Genomic DNA, 21,013 nt, shown 5'->3' with positions numbered 1-21,013 from the left:
TCTTAGGGGTAACTTTAACTATTTGTCTAGTTTTGTTGTGGTGAGCAGAAGATGGTTGGGCTGGGGCTCAGTTGACTACCTGCCTCGCATTCATGAAGCCCTGGGTTCAAGGTTCAGCACCACACAAAACTGGATGTGGTGGATCATGTCTGCAGTCCCGGCACTCAGAGAAGTGGTAGAAGGACCCTAGGTCAAAATGTTACTCAGATACACAGTGAGTTCCAGGCCAGTCTGGGCTACACATGATCCTGCCGAGTTTCGACATAAGACCAGGGCTCGACCTTGAACTCACACTGCACCAGGACAAAGGGTCTCAGAGCAGAACAGGGACTCCTGTCCCACGTGGGACCAGGCTATGCTATGGAGAGATGGGAATGAGCCCAGGCTGACCTCAGGGTGCTTGCGCCGCATGTGTCTGCTCATGGAGGCCCGGGTGGACACCTTGGTGCCACACAGCTGGCAGCTCTGTGCTTCCACCTTGTCGTGGGTGAGCTGGACATGTTTCTGCAGCATGTACTCTGTGACGTACTTCTTGTCACACACGGAACAAGTCCACTGCTTGCCCACTTCGCACACACATAAGTGGGGTAGAAAAGAGAAATGCAAGTCAGCAGACAGCCATTAGTGCTTAAGTCATCTCCCAAGCCAAGCATCTGCTATTCCCTCTGCTCCTCTAGAGAGCCGTCACCTGGGCAGCCCAGTTGGACACCAATGCCTAAGACCCGCAGGAACAACTGGCCTTCATCCGTGAAGAATACACACGGGAAAGGAACAGTGGGGTTTAGAGGCCAAGGGGCTGCATTAAACCAAGGAGTCTTATTCTGCAAGTGTTTATGACTGAGCTGGTGCTCTCATCCCTACACACTCGGACAGCCTGAACCATCCTTGGGCCACAGTTACCTGTGTGGATGAGCTTGTGGGTCTCCATGGTGTTCCTCTCGCTGAATGTCTTCCCACACAACTCGCACATGAAGTCTTTAATTCCTGCAGGAAAAGTCAAGTTCAATGTCACATACTTAGTGGGTTTTCAGTTTAAGTATATACAGAGGATGTCTCATGCTTCAGGATTTGTAGCACCTCAGGGGAATGGTAAATAGTCAGAAGATAGTTTGACAAAATTTGTATTTATTCTCAGATTTACCTAGAAAACTGTGGCCTCAAAAATTTAGCCCATTATATAACATTTCATATTTTTAAAAATGAAGGGGTTGGGAAGGCCTGAAAACACAGATGTAGAGAAGAGACCCACGGGTAGAGAAAGCAACAGTTTCTCAAAGCAGGGTAATTCACCTATATCCTGATGGAGGAGGGTCATCTGTCTATGTGTTACTTTCATTGGTTAATAAAGAAACTGCCTTGGCCCTTTGATAGAACAGAAAATTAGGTAGGCAGAGTAGACAGGACAGAATTTTGGGAGAAAGAAAGCAGAGTCAGGCAGATGCCTCAGGCAGTCTCCATGCCTCTCCTCTCCGAGGCAGACACAGGTTAAGATCTCTTCTGGTAAGCTACCACCTCGTGGTGCTACACACATTAATAGAAATGGGTTAAGCAAGATGTGAGAATTAGCCAATAAGAGGCTGAAACTAATGGGCCAGGCAGTGTTTAAATGAATACAATTTGTGTGTTGTTATTTCGGGTGTAAAGCTAGCCATGTGGGAGCCAGGGCGGCAGGAACGCAGCCTGCTGCTCCTGCTCGCCTCATCACTACAATATCCCTTCTCAGCCTCAAAAGGCTAGCTTCCGAGACATGGAGTAAGAGATTAAACAGCAGGAGACAGTCAGGACAAGGAGAGACAGCAGAGCAGCTGTGGTCACACAAACACCAGGGATTTTTTTCCACTATCCACAGGATGAACATGATAAATCAGAATCTATCCCAGGAAGCAAGGATGGTTCAATCTATATAAACTGGCAAATGTGATATGGCACATCAATAGAATAAAGGGCCAAAGTATCAGCAGACACAGAATCTCACAATCATTTCAAAGAGACACAGAAAAAGCATTTGATAAACAAATGTCCCTTCAAAATAAAATGTTAACAAAGCAGGTGCAGAAGGATCATACCTCAGCATGAGGTTATGCATGGCAAACCCAGAGCCAGCAACTGTACCAAAAGGGAGACACTAAAGCAGTCTCTACTACAATCTGAAAGGAGACAAGGTGTCAGTTCCCATGCTGGTAGTCAGATAGCACCTCAAGTTTTAGCATGGCCATTAGGCAAGAGAGAAGCAAAACACAAGCATGCAGGAGAGTGGAAGTCAAATCATCCCTGTTTGTACAAAGCATAACTTCATGTGGGAAAGCAAGAACACGCCACCAAGACCTGAATTGGTAAGAATTAGAATTACGTAACACAAATATACCCAACACACAAAAATGCACAAACAAAGAACTGAAGATGAGGATGTTTCAGTGAGCAGAGTGCTCACCTGGCATGCACAAAGCCCTAGGTATGACCTGTGTACTGCATGAACCAGGTGTGGCAGTGTGGCAGTGCACACCTGTAATCTAGCACTCAGCAGAGAGAGGAGGATCCAAGAGTTCCAGGTCACATTTAGCTACACAACAAGTTCAAGACCAGCCTCTGGAGGAGGAGGGGAGAAACACACACACACACACACACACACACACACACACACACGCACGCACGCACGCACGCACACGCACACGCACACACACACCAATTATATTTATCTGTTGGGCAAGAAATCATAAAAATAACATCACCTACATTTAGGAAAACATTATGAAGACTGTCATTTTGTAAAGTTAAAAAAAAAAATCCTGAGAGTCAGTAGGAAGTTCTGGTCAGACTTTTAGCAGACGCTTCTAAAAATAAGAATTTCCATGCTCAGGACAGGGATTCTGTGCTCAGTAAGTAGTCAGTCTTCAGATATACAACAGATCATGATGAATGGTGTGCAATCTCTCATTGACACACACTGCATTCACCATAAATTTACCAAATTAAGACTTCTAAATCAAGTCTTTCAAGCCTACTACCCCTGAATATCTAAAAAATATGGTGGGGAGCCCTGGTACCCAGATAAGCTACACACTGTTACCAGAATAATTAGTACAAAAAGATACCATAAGATGCTGGGACTAGTAGAAGGACACAGTCCTCAAATTCACAAGAACATCCCTTCAGTTACACTAAATTGAAAGTGGGCAAACACCTGACAGAGCCCCGGCCCTGGAGCTGCGGCAGGGATTTTGAGCAGAGTCATCCATCATGTGCCCCAGGGCACTGCAGTGTTAGAACATTGGCTGCTGAAGCCCGTAGAATACACTGGGAAGGTTGATGACACCACAGCCTCAGATTACAAAATACAAGTCATTTTTATTTTAAAAGGAAGTCTTTAAAGTATATTTCATTTTTTGGTTTTTTGAGACAGGGTTTCTCTGTGTAGCCCTGGATGTCCTAGAACTCACTCTGTAGATGAGGCTGGCCTACACAGAGATCCAACTGCTCTGCCTTCCAAGTGCTGGGATTAAAGGTGAGTGCCACCGCTGACTGGCTTAAAGTATATTTTAATTTAAGAATCATGAAAGCAACTCCAGTCACAATAACTACAAAGAAAAAAATACCTCAAATAGATATAATGAAAGCAGGGAAATGTTCCTACAATGAAAATCATACAGCCACTGAAGACACCAAACAGTGGAGAGATGTTCCACATTCACGGACTTTAAGAATGTTAAAATGGTTTACAGATTCAGTGCAGCACACCAATGACTTCTTCACAGAGCCAGGAAAACAACCCTGAAGGACAGCAGACGTGACCTGGAACAAATGCAGAGCTGCAGGTACCACAGCAGGCGTGACCTGGGACAAATGCAGAGCTGCAGTTACCAGTATCTGGTCTCAAGACATGACCAGAGTCAGGTACAAAGCCACAACGGTACTGGCATGAGAAACAAACTCACACATCCACAGAACAGACCCTAAAATAAAAACATGCATGTACAGTCAACTGAATCTCAACAAAGGTGCAAGGAAAACTGCACGTCTACATTCAGAAGTTTCAAACTTGACCTTTATCTCTACAAAAACCAACTTAGAACGAGTCAAAGATTAAATATAAGACCTTGGTACTAAAAGAAAACTTAGGAGAAACACTACAGCAATGGCTTTGAGATGATCCTTGAAATCCAAGAAAAAAAACCCTACACATCAAAACATGAGACTTCTCCAGAACAAAGGAAACAGCTCACAGAGCAAAGAGACAACAGATACAATGAAAGAGACACCCGTCAGTCATGAGACGGAAGGTTAATACGAACAATGTATAATGAACCAAAACTTTATTTAGACAACACAGCTAAAACCAGAAATGACCAGAACAGACACAAATAAATGAAAAATAGTCACTATCATCAGCCACCATGGACCTGAAAACCAACAGTCCAATAAGGAGACATCTCACCCTAGTTATGACTATTATTAAAAATAAAAAACATACTGGGCAGTGGTAGCTCATGCCTTTAATCCCAGCACTTGAGAAGTAGGTGGATCTCTGTGAGTTTGAGGCCAGCCTGGATAGAGTGACTTCTAGGACAGCAAGGGCTACACAGTGAAATCATGTCTTTAAAACAAAAACCCAACCAAAACAAACCAAAACAAAACACCAGAGAGATATGGAAAAAAAAGATCTCACATCGGTGGTGGGATAGGCTTGTGATCCTTTGCAGACACAGGGTACCCCAGTAAGTGGCTCTGATTTCCAGGGACTTAGTCAAAGACAAACTCATAAGAAGATGCCTGGCACAGATTTTCACCACCCACACTAGGGCCATTTGGTGTCGCAGCCCTGGCAGAACTGCGACAGGACCCACCTGTGTGCCGCTTGTAGTGCTTCAGCATGTTGACCTTCTGGGCGAACTTGCGGTGACATTCTTTGCACTCGTACTCCTTGATACCCTTATGCAGCTTCATGTGGTGGCGCAGTGCATGCTTCGTCTTCATGCCTAGAGGAGGCAGATCCGCATGAGTGCCAGACTCACCAGAACTTGCCCAGGCAACTGTGTCCCATCCGCTCCCCTGAAGCGACCTTCTGAACCCAGTGGGCACAGACACAGAATGTGTTTGGGAGAAAGAGGCTAGGGCCTCACCTCGAGGGTGAAGGGCCCACAAAATTAACACCTCAGGAGGCCACTAGAGATTTATCGTGACATTCAGATGGCGGTGTATCAACAACAGCATCTGAGATGATGCAGTGAGATCTACAGGATGACTAGGGCTTCTTGTCTGTCTTGGTGACAAGATGGTAACTAAGATGAGGACACCAGATCTATGCTTGTTTTTTTAAAAAAGCCATTCTTGCCGGGTGGGGATGGCACACACCTTTAATCCTAGCACTACGAAGGCAGAGGCAGGTGGATTTCTATGAGTCTGAGGCTATCAGGGTCTAAAGAGCTAGTTCCAGGACAGCTAGAGTTACATGAAGAAACCCTGTCTCGAAAAACAAAAATGAAAACAAAAAAACAAAAAAAGCCATTCTTTAAAAAAAATACTTTGTGTGTGTGTGTGTGTGTGTGTGTGAGAGAGAGAGAGAGAGAGAGAGAGAGAGAGAGACAGAGACAGAGACAGAGACAGAGAAAGTGAGTGTAGGAGCAGGCACAGTCAGAAGACAACTCCCCAGAGACAGTTCCTGCCACACTGCAGGATGCAGGGATCACACTCAGGTCATAACAACCCTGTGCAAACACCTCTACTTGCCACGCGATCTTGTCAACCAGTTTTAACTTACTGCTGCCAATCTTAGGCACTGAAATAATCCAAAGCTGAGACTTAGGACTCAAGATGAGGGAAGTGGTGAAGCATCCTCACCAGCCAAGGCCCAGCTGGGTGGGTGGCAACGGCACTGGCAGCAGCATAGTGTACCCACCCAGAGTGCTCACACACCAGTGCAGGCAGACTGCAGTCCTTAGACCACCCCGCCCCTCCCCCTCAGTCCCAGGGGACAAGCCAGCAGTGGTGCCACGCTGCGCGAGTTCAGAGGGCGCAGAGCTCTAACCTCAGCTGGACAGCAGCTCCCCTCACTTCTCATCTTCCCCCATCGCAGCGACAACCCAGCTGGGCCACAGGGCCCATCAAGTCACACAGCAGAGGGCACACAGGTTCCACCCCGAGTCCCTGGCTGAGCAAAGTGCCAGGCCTTTCTGACTATGGAAGAACAATTTTACCTTAATTTCCCTCTCTTCCCAACCCTCCAAATAAAACTGTTGTAACCCCCCCCCCCCCAACCATCCAGGAACAAAAACCACAGGTGATGGGAGATCCAGTCAAAGCTTGGCCACCCAGCAGAGTATTCTTTAGGTAAGTGGCCTGTTCTTGATCCCCCTCTGGCTCATCACATCTAGGCTCTACTCAAAACAGTGTTACCCAGTACTGCTGTCTGCTCCTGCTTGTCTTTCTTGCAAAGGACTGAACCCCCAGTTGGTACAAACCTCACCCCTGCAGTTCCAACACCTATTCATGGTCTCTTTTGTTCACGCTCATAACTGCTATGCTTTGACTATTTAAGTGCCAGGCATTAGAGACCAGGTGGTATGCTAGACAGAGCCCTCGGCTTCATAGGCCTTCTGTTCTAAGTGAGACTGGGGGGGTAAGAGAACCTACATAGTATGTGGAAAGAGAACCTGGCAGGAAGGGGCTTGGGGAGAGAGGTTGTATGTAAAGTCATCCTTGGTTACACACTGAGCAAGAGGCCAGCCTGGGCTACATGGACCCTGTCTCGGCTACATGGACCCTGTCTCAAATAACAGAACTTGAAATGTCCAGCTTTTTTTGTAGGCTATAGAGAATCTTATGGATAATTTTGTGGTTTCCTGTGCCTGGGACCCTTGGCCCCCATTTGTCAAGAAGACTCATGATTCCTAGTAGCCACCCACTGCCATGGGCAGAGACTATGTCTAGGTTCAGGTCTACAATTTTAGTGATCATAGGCAAGCTGGATGCCTGGCTGAACATGCTCGGATGTCCTGGGATGTTCCATGGCTCCAGAACACCCCGTGGTTACAAGACCCACGGGGCTCCAGACACACACTCACCTTTCCCACACTCGGCACACAGGTACTCTCGGATGTTGTCATGCACACGCATGTGCTCCTTCAGCATATCTTTCCTGGCAAAGGACTTTCCACACTGCTCACAAGCATGGCTTTTCACACCTGCAAACAAACACAGTAGTGCTTGAAAGCCTTAGCCAGCAAGGGTCTCAACTAGAAGCTGCTTTTCCAGTATGTTCCATGGGAGTCTTTGGCATGAGAAGGCCCTGAGAACCTGAGGTGGACATAGGTATGGGAAGGGATGTGCGGAGGCAGGGGAGGCCTGGAGGAAAGGTGGAGAAGCAGGGATGCAGTGTGAGGAGCCAAGGCATGGCTGTCTCTACATGGAGCCAGGGAGAGTGATGCAGATTCCCACTGCTGGGTGGGTGAGATGCAAATAGGAGCATGCTACCTGTGTGGATGAGTTTATGGCGCTCCAAGTTCCCGATGCTGTTGAAGATCCGCCCACAGATCTCACAGGGATGAATGTACCTGAAAGTAGAGACAAATCTTCAGGAGCCCCCTCTAGGGGGTTTACCATCCACGGTGAAGGCTTCATCTGCTGTGAGGGTCTGTTCAGCTGTGAAGGGCAGGTGTGAAAGCTCCTTTATCAGCAGAGGTGAGGCAAGAAGATGTTACGTATCTCAGCTTCTGTAATAGATTGAACTGTGTCCCTCAAATTGTTGTTGAAGTCCTACCCAGAATGCAGCTGTATATGAAGACAGGCATTTACAGAGAAGATCAAGGTAAAATGAGGTCACTGTGGTGACCCCAATCCTTAAGAAGAAGAGAGAAGAGTTAAACATGTAGAGAAGGCCAAGCCTATGAGGGCACTGAGGATGCCGTGTGCTAGTCAAGGAGAACTTAAGAGGAACCAACCCCAATCGATACACTTGATATGGGATCCCAGGCTCTAGGAATATGAAGTTGAGGTATTTGGTCACAACAGCTCTGGAAGATGAATTCAGTCATCTAGTTGCTAACTACATAGCTCTGGTTATGGGCTGACCTTTGACATGGGCAGCATTAACAAAACCTAGCTATAGCAGAAAGGTTGTGTTGGCTTGGTAAGTAGGCCAACATACTTTAGAATCCTGTAGAGAAAAAATTACGGTGAGAAATGAGGCTTAGAGGCAAGGTGCCTCAAATATGTGGCAAAAGATGACCCAGTGATTGTGACTTGCTAGAAAAAGCACTGTGGCTTTGCAGAGTCCCCTCTTCCTCAACCCGGGATTCTTACTTCTGCACGTTGGGGTCAGGCAGATTCTCTCGGTGGATGACCATGTGGGCATGGTAGGTGGCTTTGAGTGCAAAGCGTCGGTGACAGATGCTGCAGCCATGGCCTTTCTCCTTGTGGACCTCCATGATGTGCTTTAGGTACTCCTTCCCACGGCCGAAGGTGAGCTATAGGCACACAGGGTGGAAGCTGCTGACTCACTGCCATCTCTGGGATGGTTACACTTCTATCATCAGACGCCATGGGAGGGCCAGTTACCCTTGGGGGAGTGGTGATGAGGACGGGACAGAAGCTTGCCGCTTACAGGAGAGGCTGCGGGAAACTCAGGCCATGAGCTGCATGGAAAGCATGCACCCTGCCTTGTGTAGTATGGACCAGCTTCAGGCTGGCTGGGGCCAAGCAGTTCCCAGGACACAGGCCCCACCGCCATCAGCAGTCCCGCCTGTGTGCACACCAAGTCACGAGTGTGTTCTGATGGGTGAGTCCCACGGCTACCATCCCTAAGCCCAAGTGATACAGGACAAGCTTCCTTAGTGAAGGAGATTGACAACCAACACTGTGCTGTAAGAGCCTCTCAGCCCATGGTCACCAGTTCTACCCGTGGCCATGCTTACGGCAGTGCTGAGTACCTGGCACCTCTTGCAGCTGTATTTGTGCGGCTCGGAGTCCGCGCTCTCATCAGAGTTGTCATCGTTCTCCTCCGAGGAGATCCCGATCTTGCCAATGAACTCCTCCCGCTGGTGGTCGTCCATCAGTGCGATGTCCTGCAGGACAGTCACAAGCCCCGCCTTTACTGCAGTATATTGGGGAATCATTTGTCTGCCTAGAGCTATACCTATGTCCCTTTGGACAATGCTGGGTTTGGCATCCTGTGGTATAGGCAATCCCACCTATGCTCAGGTGGAGTCCTGGAGGACACCCTGCTGCTGCAGCACGCTCTGGGCCACACTCTGCTCTGCTCTGGGTCTCTGACTCGACAGGTGCTTCTCCCACCTGTCCTCATACCCAGTTTTCCCTACCTGGGGCTCCTGCACAGTTCTTCTTTCCCTAAAGGCAGGGAGACAACAGAACGCCACCTTCCTTACACGGGGAGATTTTCTGTCTGGGCCCTGCAGCAGGCGTGTCAGTGGGAGTCAGTATGAAAAGCCTGCCGGTGGCCAAGCTGACAGCTATGGGAAGGACAAGGCAGCAATCTGAATGCCAGTGCCCATGTGTTAGAACTTCACCTAAGGTGACAGCGTGAGGAAGGAGGGCCTCTGGGGAATGACAAGGTCCGATAGTGGGGTGCCATGAGTAGGATTAGAGTCTTTAAAGGACAGACCCCAGAAACTTTCTCATCTTTCCCCCATGTGAGCACACAGCAAGGAGATGTATGAATGAGGAAGCCCTCGACAGACACTGAACTTTCTAGCACCAGAACTGCGAAATCTGGTCTACTGTTGGTGAGTGCCTCATCTATGACACTGGGTGGGCCAGGTCACTAAGTGTCACCCACGTGGGGCCTGCACCTTGAAGTGGACGTGGATGTGGTCCCTGAGTACGTCCACTCGGAAGAACTTGCGCCCGCAGATCTCGCAGGTGTACTTCTTGTCACCATGGGTCAGCAGGTGTTTGTTCATGTTGCTCCGGCAAGAGAACACCTGGGGACAGGCAGCCAGTGCAGTGAGGGCTAGGGCATACAAGGACAAGCTGTGGCCTACAGGACAAGCTACCACCAGGCCTAAACATCTAGCAGTTGTTCTTCTAAACTTATGGTGCTTGCCTACGTCCTCCCTTCCTTGGTGTGGATACCTCCCTATATGCTGTGAATATGCTTTATTACCATTTGATGTGAGATTCCCCTCTGTATGCTGTGAATATGTTTCATTATCCTTAGTTAATAAGAAGCACCTTGGCCTGTGGCACAGCAGAGCAGAGCTAGGCGGAAAAACTAAACTGAATGCTGGGAGAAGGAAGGCGGAGTCAGAGAGACACCATGTAGCTGCCGATGGAGACAGATGACCGGAACCTTACCAGTAAACCATGAGCCTTGAAGTAAAACATAAAAATAATAGGGATGGGCTAATTTAATATGTAAGAGTTAGGTAATAAGAAGCCTAAGCTAACAGGCCAAGCAGTGTTTTAATTAATATAGTTTCTATGTGACTATTTCGAGTTTAGGCGACCAGGAATGAAAGAGAGGTCTCTGTCTACAACCACTGGTAAATAAAGAAGATGATTTGGCCAATAGCCAGGCAGAATACAGCCAGGTAGGAAATCCAAGCAAAGATACAGGAAGAAAGAAGGCAAAGTCTGGGAGATGCCAGGTGTTGCCTTGTAGCCACCCAAGAAGGAAGATGTGAGGTAACAAACCAAAAGCCTCGTGGTAAAATATAAAATAACAGAAATAGGTTATTTTAAGATATAAGAGTTAGCTAGGAATATGCCTGAGCGTTGGCCAAACAATGTTGTAATTTTGTGTGATTATTTGGGTCTTGTAGTGGCATTTCAACTGTATTTTAATAAATAAAGACTGCCTGAAGATCTGAGAGTAAAACAGTTCCACTCATTAGCCTTACAGACCAGATTATGGTAACACACACCTTTAATCTCAGTAGCCATAATAGTTACCTTACTAGATCCAGTCTTTTAAAGTTGTATTTTACATATTTATTTTTGTGTATGTGATGCATGCGTGCATACACATGTGTGCTCTATGTGTGGAAGCTAGACAGAATACTTTTTTGAGACCTGGTCACTATAGCCCTTGGCCAGCCTGGAACTATGTAGATCAGACATCTTTGATCTCAGTAACTATGACACACACCTTTAATCCCAGTAGCCAACCACACTAGCTGCCATAGAAACTAAGCAGGGCATGCCTTTAATGACGGTGGTGCATGCCTTTAATCCCAGCCCTAAACAGGATTATAAAATGGGAGGAAACAACTCTCAGACTCACAGTCTCATTTTGAGATTCCTGGAGGCCGGATTGCCATTTCAGACTGAGGTTGAGGTAAGAGCCAGTGGGGCTGTTTTGCTTTTTGAATCTTCAGGTTGAACCCCAATTTCTGACCCTGAGTTTTTATTAATCATGCTTCAGGGTCTGGATGGCCGGAAAGCAAAGGTGCAGTCTCCACTTTCCCTCCCTCCCCTTTCTTTTCTTTCTTTCTCGCTCCTTCCTTCCTTTCCTCCCTTTCTTCTTCTTCTTCTTTTTTTTTTTTTTGGTTTTTCGAGACAGGGTTTCCCTGTAGTCTCTAGAGCCTGTCCTGGAACTAGCTCTTGTAGACCAGGCTGGCCTCAAACTCAGAGATCCACCTGCCTCTGCCTTCCGAGTGCTGGGATTAAAGGCGTGCGCCACCACTGCCCGGCCCCTTCTCTTTCTTCTTTTTTTTTCTTTTTTGGTTTTTCGAAACAGGGTTTCTCTGTAGCTTTGAAGCCTGTCCTGGAACTAGTTCTTGTAAACCAGGCTGGCTCAAACTCACTGAAATCCAGCTGACTCTGCCTCCCATGTGCTGGGATTAAAGGCTAAGCCACTACTGCCTGGCCTCCTTCTTTAATTTTTGAGACAGGGTTTCTCTTTGTAACTGCAGTGGCTGTCCTGGATCTTGATCTGCAGACCAGGATGGCCTCAAACTCAGAGATCCACCTGTCTCTGCCTTCCAAGTCCCAGGGCATCTTGCCTCTTCAATGTGGCTATGAAGACAAGGTCCAGACACTCAAGAAGACAGCATGTCCCACAGAGTAGAAGGGCCAAAAAATAAAAACAAAAAACTCTCCACAAATTTATTGGAAACCCATCCCAGAGAGCAAAACAAAATGTACAACCTGAGGGACACTTCAGTTAAAGGCAGGCGGTACATACTACACACTGGGAGTCCCTGAACACTGTTGCCCTAGCAGGTGTATCTAACCTTCTGACACAGAAACATGGTTATTGTCTACAAAGTTCACACTTAAGAACTGTACAGAAGACCTGAAAGCCAAAACAAACAAACAAACAAACAAAAAACCCAAAAAACAAAAAACAACAACAACAAAAAACCCAAATCTTTTTGTGCTGGCTAGTTTTTTGGTCAATTTGACATAAGCAAGAGCCAACTCTGAGGAGGGAGCATCGGTTGAGAAATACCTTTATCAGACTGACTTGTAAGCAAGTCTGTGGGGCATTTTCTTCATATTTACTGATGGTTGGTGGTCCTGGGTGCTACAAGAAAGCAAGCTGGGCAAGACATGGAGAGCAAGCCAATAAGCAACACTCATTCGTGGCCTCTGCTTCACCTCCTGCCCTTATCTCCCTTCATGATGGACTCTAAGCAGCTCTTCCCCTTTTAATTGCTTTTGGTCACAGTTTACCACAGCAACAGAAACCTAACTAGGACATGTGTTATGCCTTAAATGTGTAATTTTGTACTGCATTTACAGCTACCTGGGAGTGCAAGGGAACTGCAGGCTGTAGGCTGGACATGCCAACAAGCTCCCCGTCTGTAGCTCTGAGCTTGAGCTTGAGCTTAGAGAGTGGGTACTTGCCATACAACAACAGTAACTGCGGAACATTACCTTGCCACACACTGGGCATCCAGAAGGCTCTTTTTTATAACGAACCAGGCTTTCCCCGCTGGCTTCCAGGTCTTCTCTCTTCACACGCCGCACACCTGAAATCCCAGATCAAACAGGAAGTGTGAGGTCACATGGTACGGGTCAGGTCCTAGAACTGCTTGGAAACTATGCTGAAAGTACTGTGGACCAGATATGCAGGAAGCTGGTGGTGCACTGCTTGAGCTCATGTGCAACATAGCAAGGCTCATTTGGCCAGGTGGTGGTGGTCTAATCCTGAGGCTGGCCTACAAAGTGAGGTTCAGGACAGTCAGAGCTATTACACAGCTTGAAAAACCAAAAACCAAAGTAAAAAAAAAAAAAAACTCCCCAAAACAACAAACAAATAAATAAACAACAAATGTGAAAGGTACACCTAGTCCAGGTAGGTGCATCACAGAAAGCAGTGGCTTGAGCAGAGCCCTGAGCATCCTTGGTTCTGAGCAACTGCTCTGTGTTGAGCCTGAAGGAACCTCATGGCAAGGTCATGACACTGACTTCAGAAGAAACAATTATCACCACCACTATACAAGTAGGAGAACTAAGGTGTAGTGATTTGCCCATGGTTCTCAGAGGCTGGGTGGGGCCCAGAGTACCCTCCTAAGAATCTCATGGGACCATGTTTAGGTCTTTACGAACCAAAGGGCAGGGGGAAGCAAAGTGCAGGAACTTACAAGAGATGTGACAGGTCTTGTTTCCACAAACTCATGTGCATGTATCTAGCAGTTAAGCTTTCCACACAGCCTGAATTCGTTCTGTAAATGGTGTTTTCAAACACTACCAAAGAGTGTTTGCATCAGTGAGTGCTACTGACTCTTAGCAGGGAAAATAAGGACAGCCTCAGTCAGAATGCTGATTTTAACCTCTGTTCCACTTCTTATTCTGCCCTTGCTGCTGTCTCACATGTGTGGAGAGAGCTGACTCTACTGGGTCCTTCTCTGACCTCACAGACTGTGTAGATGGATGGCTCCCACCCACAGTACACACCAGCACACTCCACTCTGTTTACATGACTGAGCCCGCGGCATACATGACAACTCATTGTCTTTCTTACACTCCATCACACTAAAATCATTCTTCACAGGATTCAAAAGTTCTCTAAAGAAATACTTGAAATAACTTCCTAACAGTCAGCACTCAAGAGCAGTCTAGCTGTACTTATTTGTTTCCCACTGTTCCTACCACTTCCCGCTGCGCATGGCGCTGTTAACAGCATCCTAGAACCCCCGGGATTGGGAAGAAGGTCACCAGGTCAGAAGGAAGGCATCTCAGGCTCACCATCCAGGTGTCGCCTCTGGTGGTCCAGCATGACATCCTTGCGGTAGAACATCTTACTGCAGACCTCACAGGCAAACTTCTTGTCCCCGTGTTTCTTCTTGTGCTTGGAGAGGTTGCTGTTGGTGGAGAAGAATCTGAAACACATCTCACATTGGAACGTCTTGTCATCTGTCCAGAGAGTAAACAAACACACAATGTGCGGTAAATCACCCCTGACCAGGCTCCAGCATGTGTGCCTCAGCAGAGTAAAAGTGGAGTCAAGGCAGGAGACCAGCAGGGCACCGTGGCCCAGAGCTCATCAGCTGTGTGTGCTCAGCTAGACATAAATATACACTGGTGTGCCAGTTCCTCACTGGGTAAAACTGCCTGGACAGCTCTCCAGGCTCCTCTCTCTCTCTCTATTTATACAGACTACAAGCTTCCTCCTGGTGTCCTCAGCATGCTCACCTGCTTCTCCAGCACAGTGTCACTGGCTGGCCCGCCTCTTCTCTGCCCAATTACTTCTGATAGCATCCTTTAGAGCAACACTCCCAGCTTCTCTATTCCAGAAGAAGAACTGTCTTCGGCCTAGGCCTCCCTTTAGTGGACACACATTTCATTCTCACTCAACAACACAAGCATATGCTCGCCATTCATTCAACACATACCCCACAAATATACGTGCATATGTATGCACACACATGTACACACACTGCATTCACACCTATTTCCACCCCTATTCAACACACAGCACACAAACACTTCACATTTGAAGAAGTCAGCATCCCTGCACCCTAGCCCCCACTTCAAGTACCTCTAGAAGGCACCAGGCAAGTTGCAGTTCTTGCCTCTGAAAGTCCACTCTACCATCTGCCCCGTCCCCTCTGCATGGTGTCTGCAGCCCCTGCTCCACACCCACTAGGTACCTTGCCTTTTAAAATCACCTGCTCTTTCCTGAATCATGAATGTAGACGTGTATGATAGCAGATGACAAATGTGTCATTACTTCTCTCAGGAGCAAAGGCCCCAGGTCAGAATGCCTCTAGACCCAGCAAATGTTTTCCTATAAAGCCCTTAGTCTACACAGCCACTGCCCACCACACATCCACCACTGGTCCTCCTGTCTGTGGAAAGAAGTCCCTACAGATACCTTGGGACCTCACTTATCAAGTATTTGTTGTTGACATCTGAGCAAGTCACTCTGCTTAGGAGCTGCCTAGACCCAGGGTGTTATATCCCAGGACTCCACACATTGTCCTAGATTATACCCTTGATCACCAAGATGTGGCCGAGAGAAGCCAATGCCCCTTGAAGCTGAGGTCCACTAGTAGGATTACTGAAGTGAGTCTCTACGGCTACAGGAAGTCTCTAGCTCCACTCAGGAGATTCCATGTGTAGCTAGCTAGAGGTCAACCCACCTAAATCTGAAGAAAATAAGCCATCAGGGTAAGAAAGACACAGGGCAGGGCTACGTGCCTGGCCTTTGAGCAGGGAGGGGTGGGAGAAGGAATCAAGGCCTTAGTGGGGACAGGGCAGCACAGCCCAGGAAGCAGTGTCCTAGCTATAGCTTCTTCCACGGCACGTTGGTTCTTCTCGTAAAGGCATGGACCAGAAATCCTATGTCTTAGGAGAACCTGCTTCTGGCAATCCTACTATGCAATTCAATATCCCAAGGTGAAATGTTATTCATAAGATCCAACCCTCTTTCTCATTTGTTTGGCTGAATTGCAGAGTAGTTAGGTCTGCAGCACAGATGAGATGAGCCTCCCTTCCGGGAAGGTGCTCACAGTACAAGTGAGTCTCTGAACATCACAGGTGAGCCTTCTTTCTTATAGGTTCTGAACAACACTTATAACCATGGAAAGCAACATTGCTGGCTTGGGCTCTAATGTTCTCCCTATAAGCCCCTCCACACCCTACTTCCAACTGTTTTCTGTGCTGATCACAGTCAACTAAGATGATCCATCACACACACCTCAATAACATCCTGAGGTGCAAGAACCCAGATATCTAGTCTCAGAATGACTACCCCTCTTCCCCCCAGTAATCCAGTCACTATGGAGGTATGCAGTGACATCAAAGGCCCAAAGGTAGTGCTTCAGAATCTGGTAAAGGACGAGGGACCAATGTTGCGGACTACTTGACCACATTGTGAACCCTGAGATTGTATTATTTACTGGAAAAACCTGTTTCTAGTTGTGGTGTTGCTCAGCCCTAGCACATACCTTTAGTCTAATTGCTTAAAGTTAATTAAAGGTCAAGTGGTGGAGCAACCAGTTGACAGGAAGTCAATGTAAGATTATTAAGAAAAAACAACAAAAAAAAAAAAAAACCAGAGAGAGTAAGAGGGAATCGGGAGAACAGAGAGACCCACAGGAGTAAGGGGAGGGACATTCAGTTTAGGAAGGTTGGTTGGAGATGGAAACAGAGCTTCTGGGATGTGGATGGAGAGGGTCAGGTGGGTGCTTTCTGTCTCTCTGAGCTAGCAAGTTTTCACCCCAGGAAAACTTGTCTCACAAGTCTTTATTGGTAAAACTGAACAATTGAGATTTTGTTAAAGGAAACAACGGGCTCATGTACTGAGAAGACAAGAGTGGACTGTTAGGGAGCCAAGCTGCTGGGATCCTCTTTAGGTTCAATGGTAGCACAGCAAACATGTGAATGAGAGGGATACCAATGCACTGGGGGCACAGAAACAGGCTTGACAGAGTGGGCTGGAGAAATATCTGCCCACTACACACTTGAAGCACCCAGCCCCGGCAGTATAAATCCTTCGAGGATGAATGTTCTACTAACTTCATACCACAAAAGGCATAAGCGTATGTAAATGGGCCACCATGGGGTCTCTCAGCCCTGAAATCAGTCTCAGGAGAGAAGCTGCTTGAGGTTCATCACTGCCACGACCACCTAGCAGAGACAAGTGTCTGATGTGACGGTTCTAACCAATACACAGCAAGTGCTTCTTCATTTTCTGTTCTACTCGTTTAGAAAAAAAAAAAAATTAACTTAAACAAAACAAGTGCTTTTCGGTTTCTAATGCAACCCCTAATATCAAGCTGGTCTAACTCTCACCCGACTCTGCATCTCCTTAAGGAACACTGGGAAGGTGGCGCTAATCCTAGTTAACAAAGAGTATGCCTGAGGCTGCACCAAATGGAATAGCTAGGAGTATGCCCAGATTCTCATAGGCACACCACCGATGTTGCTTAGGTGCTGCATGTCACTGCCAAGTGTCCTCCAGAAACCAGCCTGGCCTGACTTTCACAACAGCCTTGTCATAGTAAGCAAGGCATCACGCTGAAGACCGAAAAAAACAGCCAGACACAGAACCAATTTTGATAGAGACTCTGATATCTACAAGTGAGCAAAAGCATGGACAGACACACGACCACAGGAGTGAAGAGTGTCACAGGCTGACTTTGTAGGTCTCTACTGCTTGATTTACTAAGTCCTAGAAAGAGGGAGATCACGAAGGCGCTGGCGATCTTCCCTCTACCCTCCTCTGGTGATTTGGCTGCATGGGAACTAGTAGACCTAGTACTCCCTCTCTGGAGCACAGGGCATCCAGGCCTCAGGGAGCTTCTACCCCTTGGCCGACTTGCTGCTTGCTCACTTACACTTGCCAACTATAAACTGGCACAAGAGACAGTGTCTGAGAGCACCCTGGGCTCTACAACCACAGCTGTCTCGTCAACATGGACAGCTCAAAACAAAGCAGCTTCTGGCCTCGTACAAAGATGGTTTCCACTTTCCTTTTGGAGAGTGGCAGATGGAAGCAGGCTGTAATAACCTGTCTGGGTGCCCACAGGGGACACACTTGCAGGATGCTGATGGTGGGAGGAAAGGCTTTCCCATCTTAAGCCATGCTGTTGCATTTTTCTCTCACACGCTTTGAGAACAAACCCAACACTGTTGCTCACCCTGTCAGCAAGGATGAAGGTCCTGCATCAAGGTGACCTCAGGCAGGGTCTGAGAATGCACAACCCATCCCTTCCTGACTAAAGAAAAGTTACTTAAGTCTTCTCTAAAGGCTGAACAATTTTATTCTTCACAGTCCTGAAGGCAAGAGGATCAGGGAGATGCCAGCCAAGGCAGCTGTCTGCTCAATGGGTCCCTTCAGCCCAATATGCAGGGCAAGTGGCTGGGGTGGGGCCTCACCTGTCCTACAGTTGTGGAACTCCAAGGCACTCTCCATGCGGAAGGTCTTCCCACAGCTGCCACAGCGATAGCGGTACTCACCATCCACCTGCTCAAAGGGGCACACTGTCAGCAAGGAAGACTGTGTGAGTCCATTATAGGGGCCCTGGTGTGTGAGTTCATCATAGGGCCCCTGGTGTGTGAGTCCATCATAGGGGCCCCTGGTGTGTGAGTCCATCATAGGGCCCCTGGTGTGTGAGTCCATCATGGGGCCCCTGGTGTGTGAGTCCATCATAGGGCCCCTGGTGTGTGAGTCCATCATAGGGCCCCTGGTGTGTGAGTCCATCATAGGGCCCCTGGTGTGTGAGTCCATCATGGGGCCCCTGGTGTGTGTACTCTAGTAACTTCTAGAGGTAGATGCACCACAGTTTTCCTCCGGTTCTACTAGGAAAATCCTTGCTGTCCAACTGCCTGAGAACCCCACACTCAGGTAAGTGCACCCCAAATGCCAGTCACCTGTGTTCTCCCAACTGCTTCTGTAAGCATTGGCCTAAGCTGGGCTCAGAATGCACTGGGGGGGCACAACAGGACGTCCCCCATGGCACCTCCTCTAGGAAACAGCTGTTCAGCCAGCTGTTTAGGTGCCCACTTACCTCATTCCGGCTGTGCTTGTAGGAGACATGTTGCTTTAGACTTTCCTTACGGCTGAACAGCTTTGAACATTCCTCACATTTAAACAGCTTGTCACCTAAGGAATCAGCCAACAGAAGGCAGATTCACTGCTTTGGCCTTTCTCAGAAAGCTGCACCCACCTTTGAAACATAAGACCTCTGCCTGGGCTGGGTGCCCCCAATGCTGAAGAGCACCGGCAGCCACAGGGCTACCCCTTGCAGCAGCTCTGCAGCAAGGACCCAGCAGTGGCCACGCGCTCTCCTGGCCCTGCCCTGTGGGCTGGGCAGGCACTCACCGTGCACGCACTCACCGTGCGAGCGCACGTGCCGGCTCAGGTTGCTGCTATTCTGGAAGACCTTGCTGCAGGTGCCACACTGATGGATTCGTTTATGCTCACCCAGCTGCCGTACGAGCTTCCGCCTGACGCCATGTCTGCTGGACAGAACCAAGCCCCTCTTGAGGGCAATGGTGCTGCTTGGATGATGTGTGAACCTGTCCAGGAGACGAACAGACGGTCAAGGAGAGGTGGTGGCTTAGTCCTCAGAGTGAAAGTTTCTGGTCATAGTCACCTGGGCAGTTCCTTGGCCATTTCCCAGCTACACTTGGTCCATGAGGAAAAGGAGGAGGCAGAACCTGATGTCACCCGCTCCCAGGTAGCACAGACACTCTGAGCACATGAATGGTGGTTTCAGTGCCATCTGACAGCTGTGCAGCTCATCTGCTTCAGCCAGGAAGCCTGAGCTCCACTTGACCCAAACAAGGCAGCCCTGACTGTGGCTCTCGCCCTCACTTGGTCTCAACTCTACTCTGTTTTACGCTGACTCTGAACCTGACTTCTAATCATTTATTCTTCTGTTAAGTGCTTGAAATCCTCTGGGCAGTAACACAGAAATGAAATAAACATGTCCACATTTTCACAGGTTCATCAGGTGAATTCTGCCAGCTCCAAAGGGCATAGAAAACACCAGCAGCTGAGTCAACTTCAGGGTAAAAACTCACCAGGGAATCATAACTGCCGCATAAACATTTCTTTCCCTTGCTCAGGAAAAAGAAAGTAGAGCAAGGTGTGAAACTGACTAAAATTCAAACACAAGCAACTGCTGAGCCATAGGAGCACCGCTCACACCGCTGGGGCAAAGCCCCCAGGACCCCCCATGGGGGAACAGACAAAGCAGGTGCATGCAACAGTATAGCATCAGTCAGCCTCACAGAGGAGATCTGGATACAACTGACACAGAAGGGCATGTGCTGAATAAAATATGCCATTCACAGAAGGCAAGCACTGTGTGCCCTACTGACATGGGGGACACAGACTAGGAATGAATGCAGGCAGAATGGTGGGCACTGAGGGCAGCTCCAGTTTGGGCAGATAAGGGCTTGGGGGATGTCTCTGTACCATGCCCTTAAAAAGAGTTGTGATGGCAAATTTTCTGTCATGTGTGTTTTAAGACAAAAAAAAGTTTTCACAGTGAATGAACTATGACACCCTTGGGCTCCAGCACATACACTGCTGGCCTGAAAAGACGAAGCTCGGCTCTGCTGTGGGGATTAGAGGTGGGAGGCGCTCTCCCTGCAGTACCAATTAGTTGTTCTCTGTGCTCCCTCCCTAAGCACCAGCCGCACACAAGCAGGACTTACTTTGGCACTGAGCTGACTTCATTTGTGGGGGTGGCCAGCTTCCCCAAGACTAACTCCATTATCCGTTCGTCTGGCGGTGCACTCACAGGCTCATCTGGGGGTATTTCGGTAATGATCTCTGCCACGTGCTCTGTGCAAAGGGGTATGACAAAAGGGTCACCACCAGCATAGGGACAGACGGTGACAAATCCAGGAGAAACACTGCCCCTGGCCGCACCTCCTGAGTGTGGGTGCAACAGGGACAAAGCAGAACATTTCAGAATTTAAGTGTTTATCTATATGTAAAGAAAGTATGTTTTTAATGGAAACCAAAGTTACAGGCCACGCCCTGTAAAGCCCGAGCATCACATTACTTCAATCTCCCGACCCTGCCTGAGACACCACTGACATACAGCAGATGGGTATGCAGCCAGACCGTGAAGCTTACTAAATAAGCTCTGAC

At 48.1% G+C, this 21,013-nt stretch overlaps 1 protein-coding gene across 6 annotated transcripts in view; it reads right to left on the bottom strand.

Moving 5' to 3' along the window:
• The window catches only part of Prdm15 (PR/SET domain 15), a 62,056-nt gene that overhangs the window by 5,834 nt on the left and 35,209 nt on the right, over positions 1 to 21,013 (bottom strand). For 4 of the 6 annotated variants that reach the window (XM_038346152.2, XM_038346153.2, XM_038346154.2 and 1 more), the window contains exons 8-21: positions 20,572 to 20,701; positions 19,229 to 19,425; positions 18,915 to 19,009; positions 18,283 to 18,370; positions 14,146 to 14,313; positions 12,832 to 12,926; positions 9,801 to 9,932; positions 8,922 to 9,056; positions 8,296 to 8,459; positions 7,468 to 7,547; positions 7,059 to 7,178; positions 4,842 to 4,973; positions 901 to 984; positions 391 to 566 (exon numbers count right to left, since the gene is read on the bottom strand). In XM_038346152.2, the coding sequence (XP_038202080.1) occupies positions 391 to 566; positions 901 to 984; positions 4,842 to 4,973; positions 7,059 to 7,178; positions 7,468 to 7,547; positions 8,296 to 8,459; positions 8,922 to 9,056; positions 9,801 to 9,932; positions 12,832 to 12,926; positions 14,146 to 14,313; positions 18,283 to 18,370; positions 18,915 to 19,009; positions 19,229 to 19,425; positions 20,572 to 20,701 (1,796 nt within the window). The remainder of the gene's footprint in view (positions 1 to 390; positions 567 to 900; positions 985 to 4,841; positions 4,974 to 7,058; positions 7,179 to 7,467; positions 7,548 to 8,295; positions 8,460 to 8,921; positions 9,057 to 9,800; positions 9,933 to 12,831; positions 12,927 to 14,145; positions 14,314 to 18,282; positions 18,371 to 18,914; positions 19,010 to 19,228; positions 19,426 to 20,571; positions 20,702 to 21,013) is intronic. The other 2 variants (XM_038346157.2, XM_038346158.2) reach the window with 2 other exon arrangements.

The sequence above is a fragment of the Arvicola amphibius genome, chromosome 10 (genome assembly GCF_903992535.2).
Source record: "Arvicola amphibius chromosome 10, mArvAmp1.2, whole genome shotgun sequence".
Classification (NCBI taxonomy): Eukaryota; Metazoa; Chordata; class Mammalia; order Rodentia; family Cricetidae; genus Arvicola; species Arvicola amphibius.
This window is presented reverse-complemented; position numbering and strand designations above follow the sequence as displayed.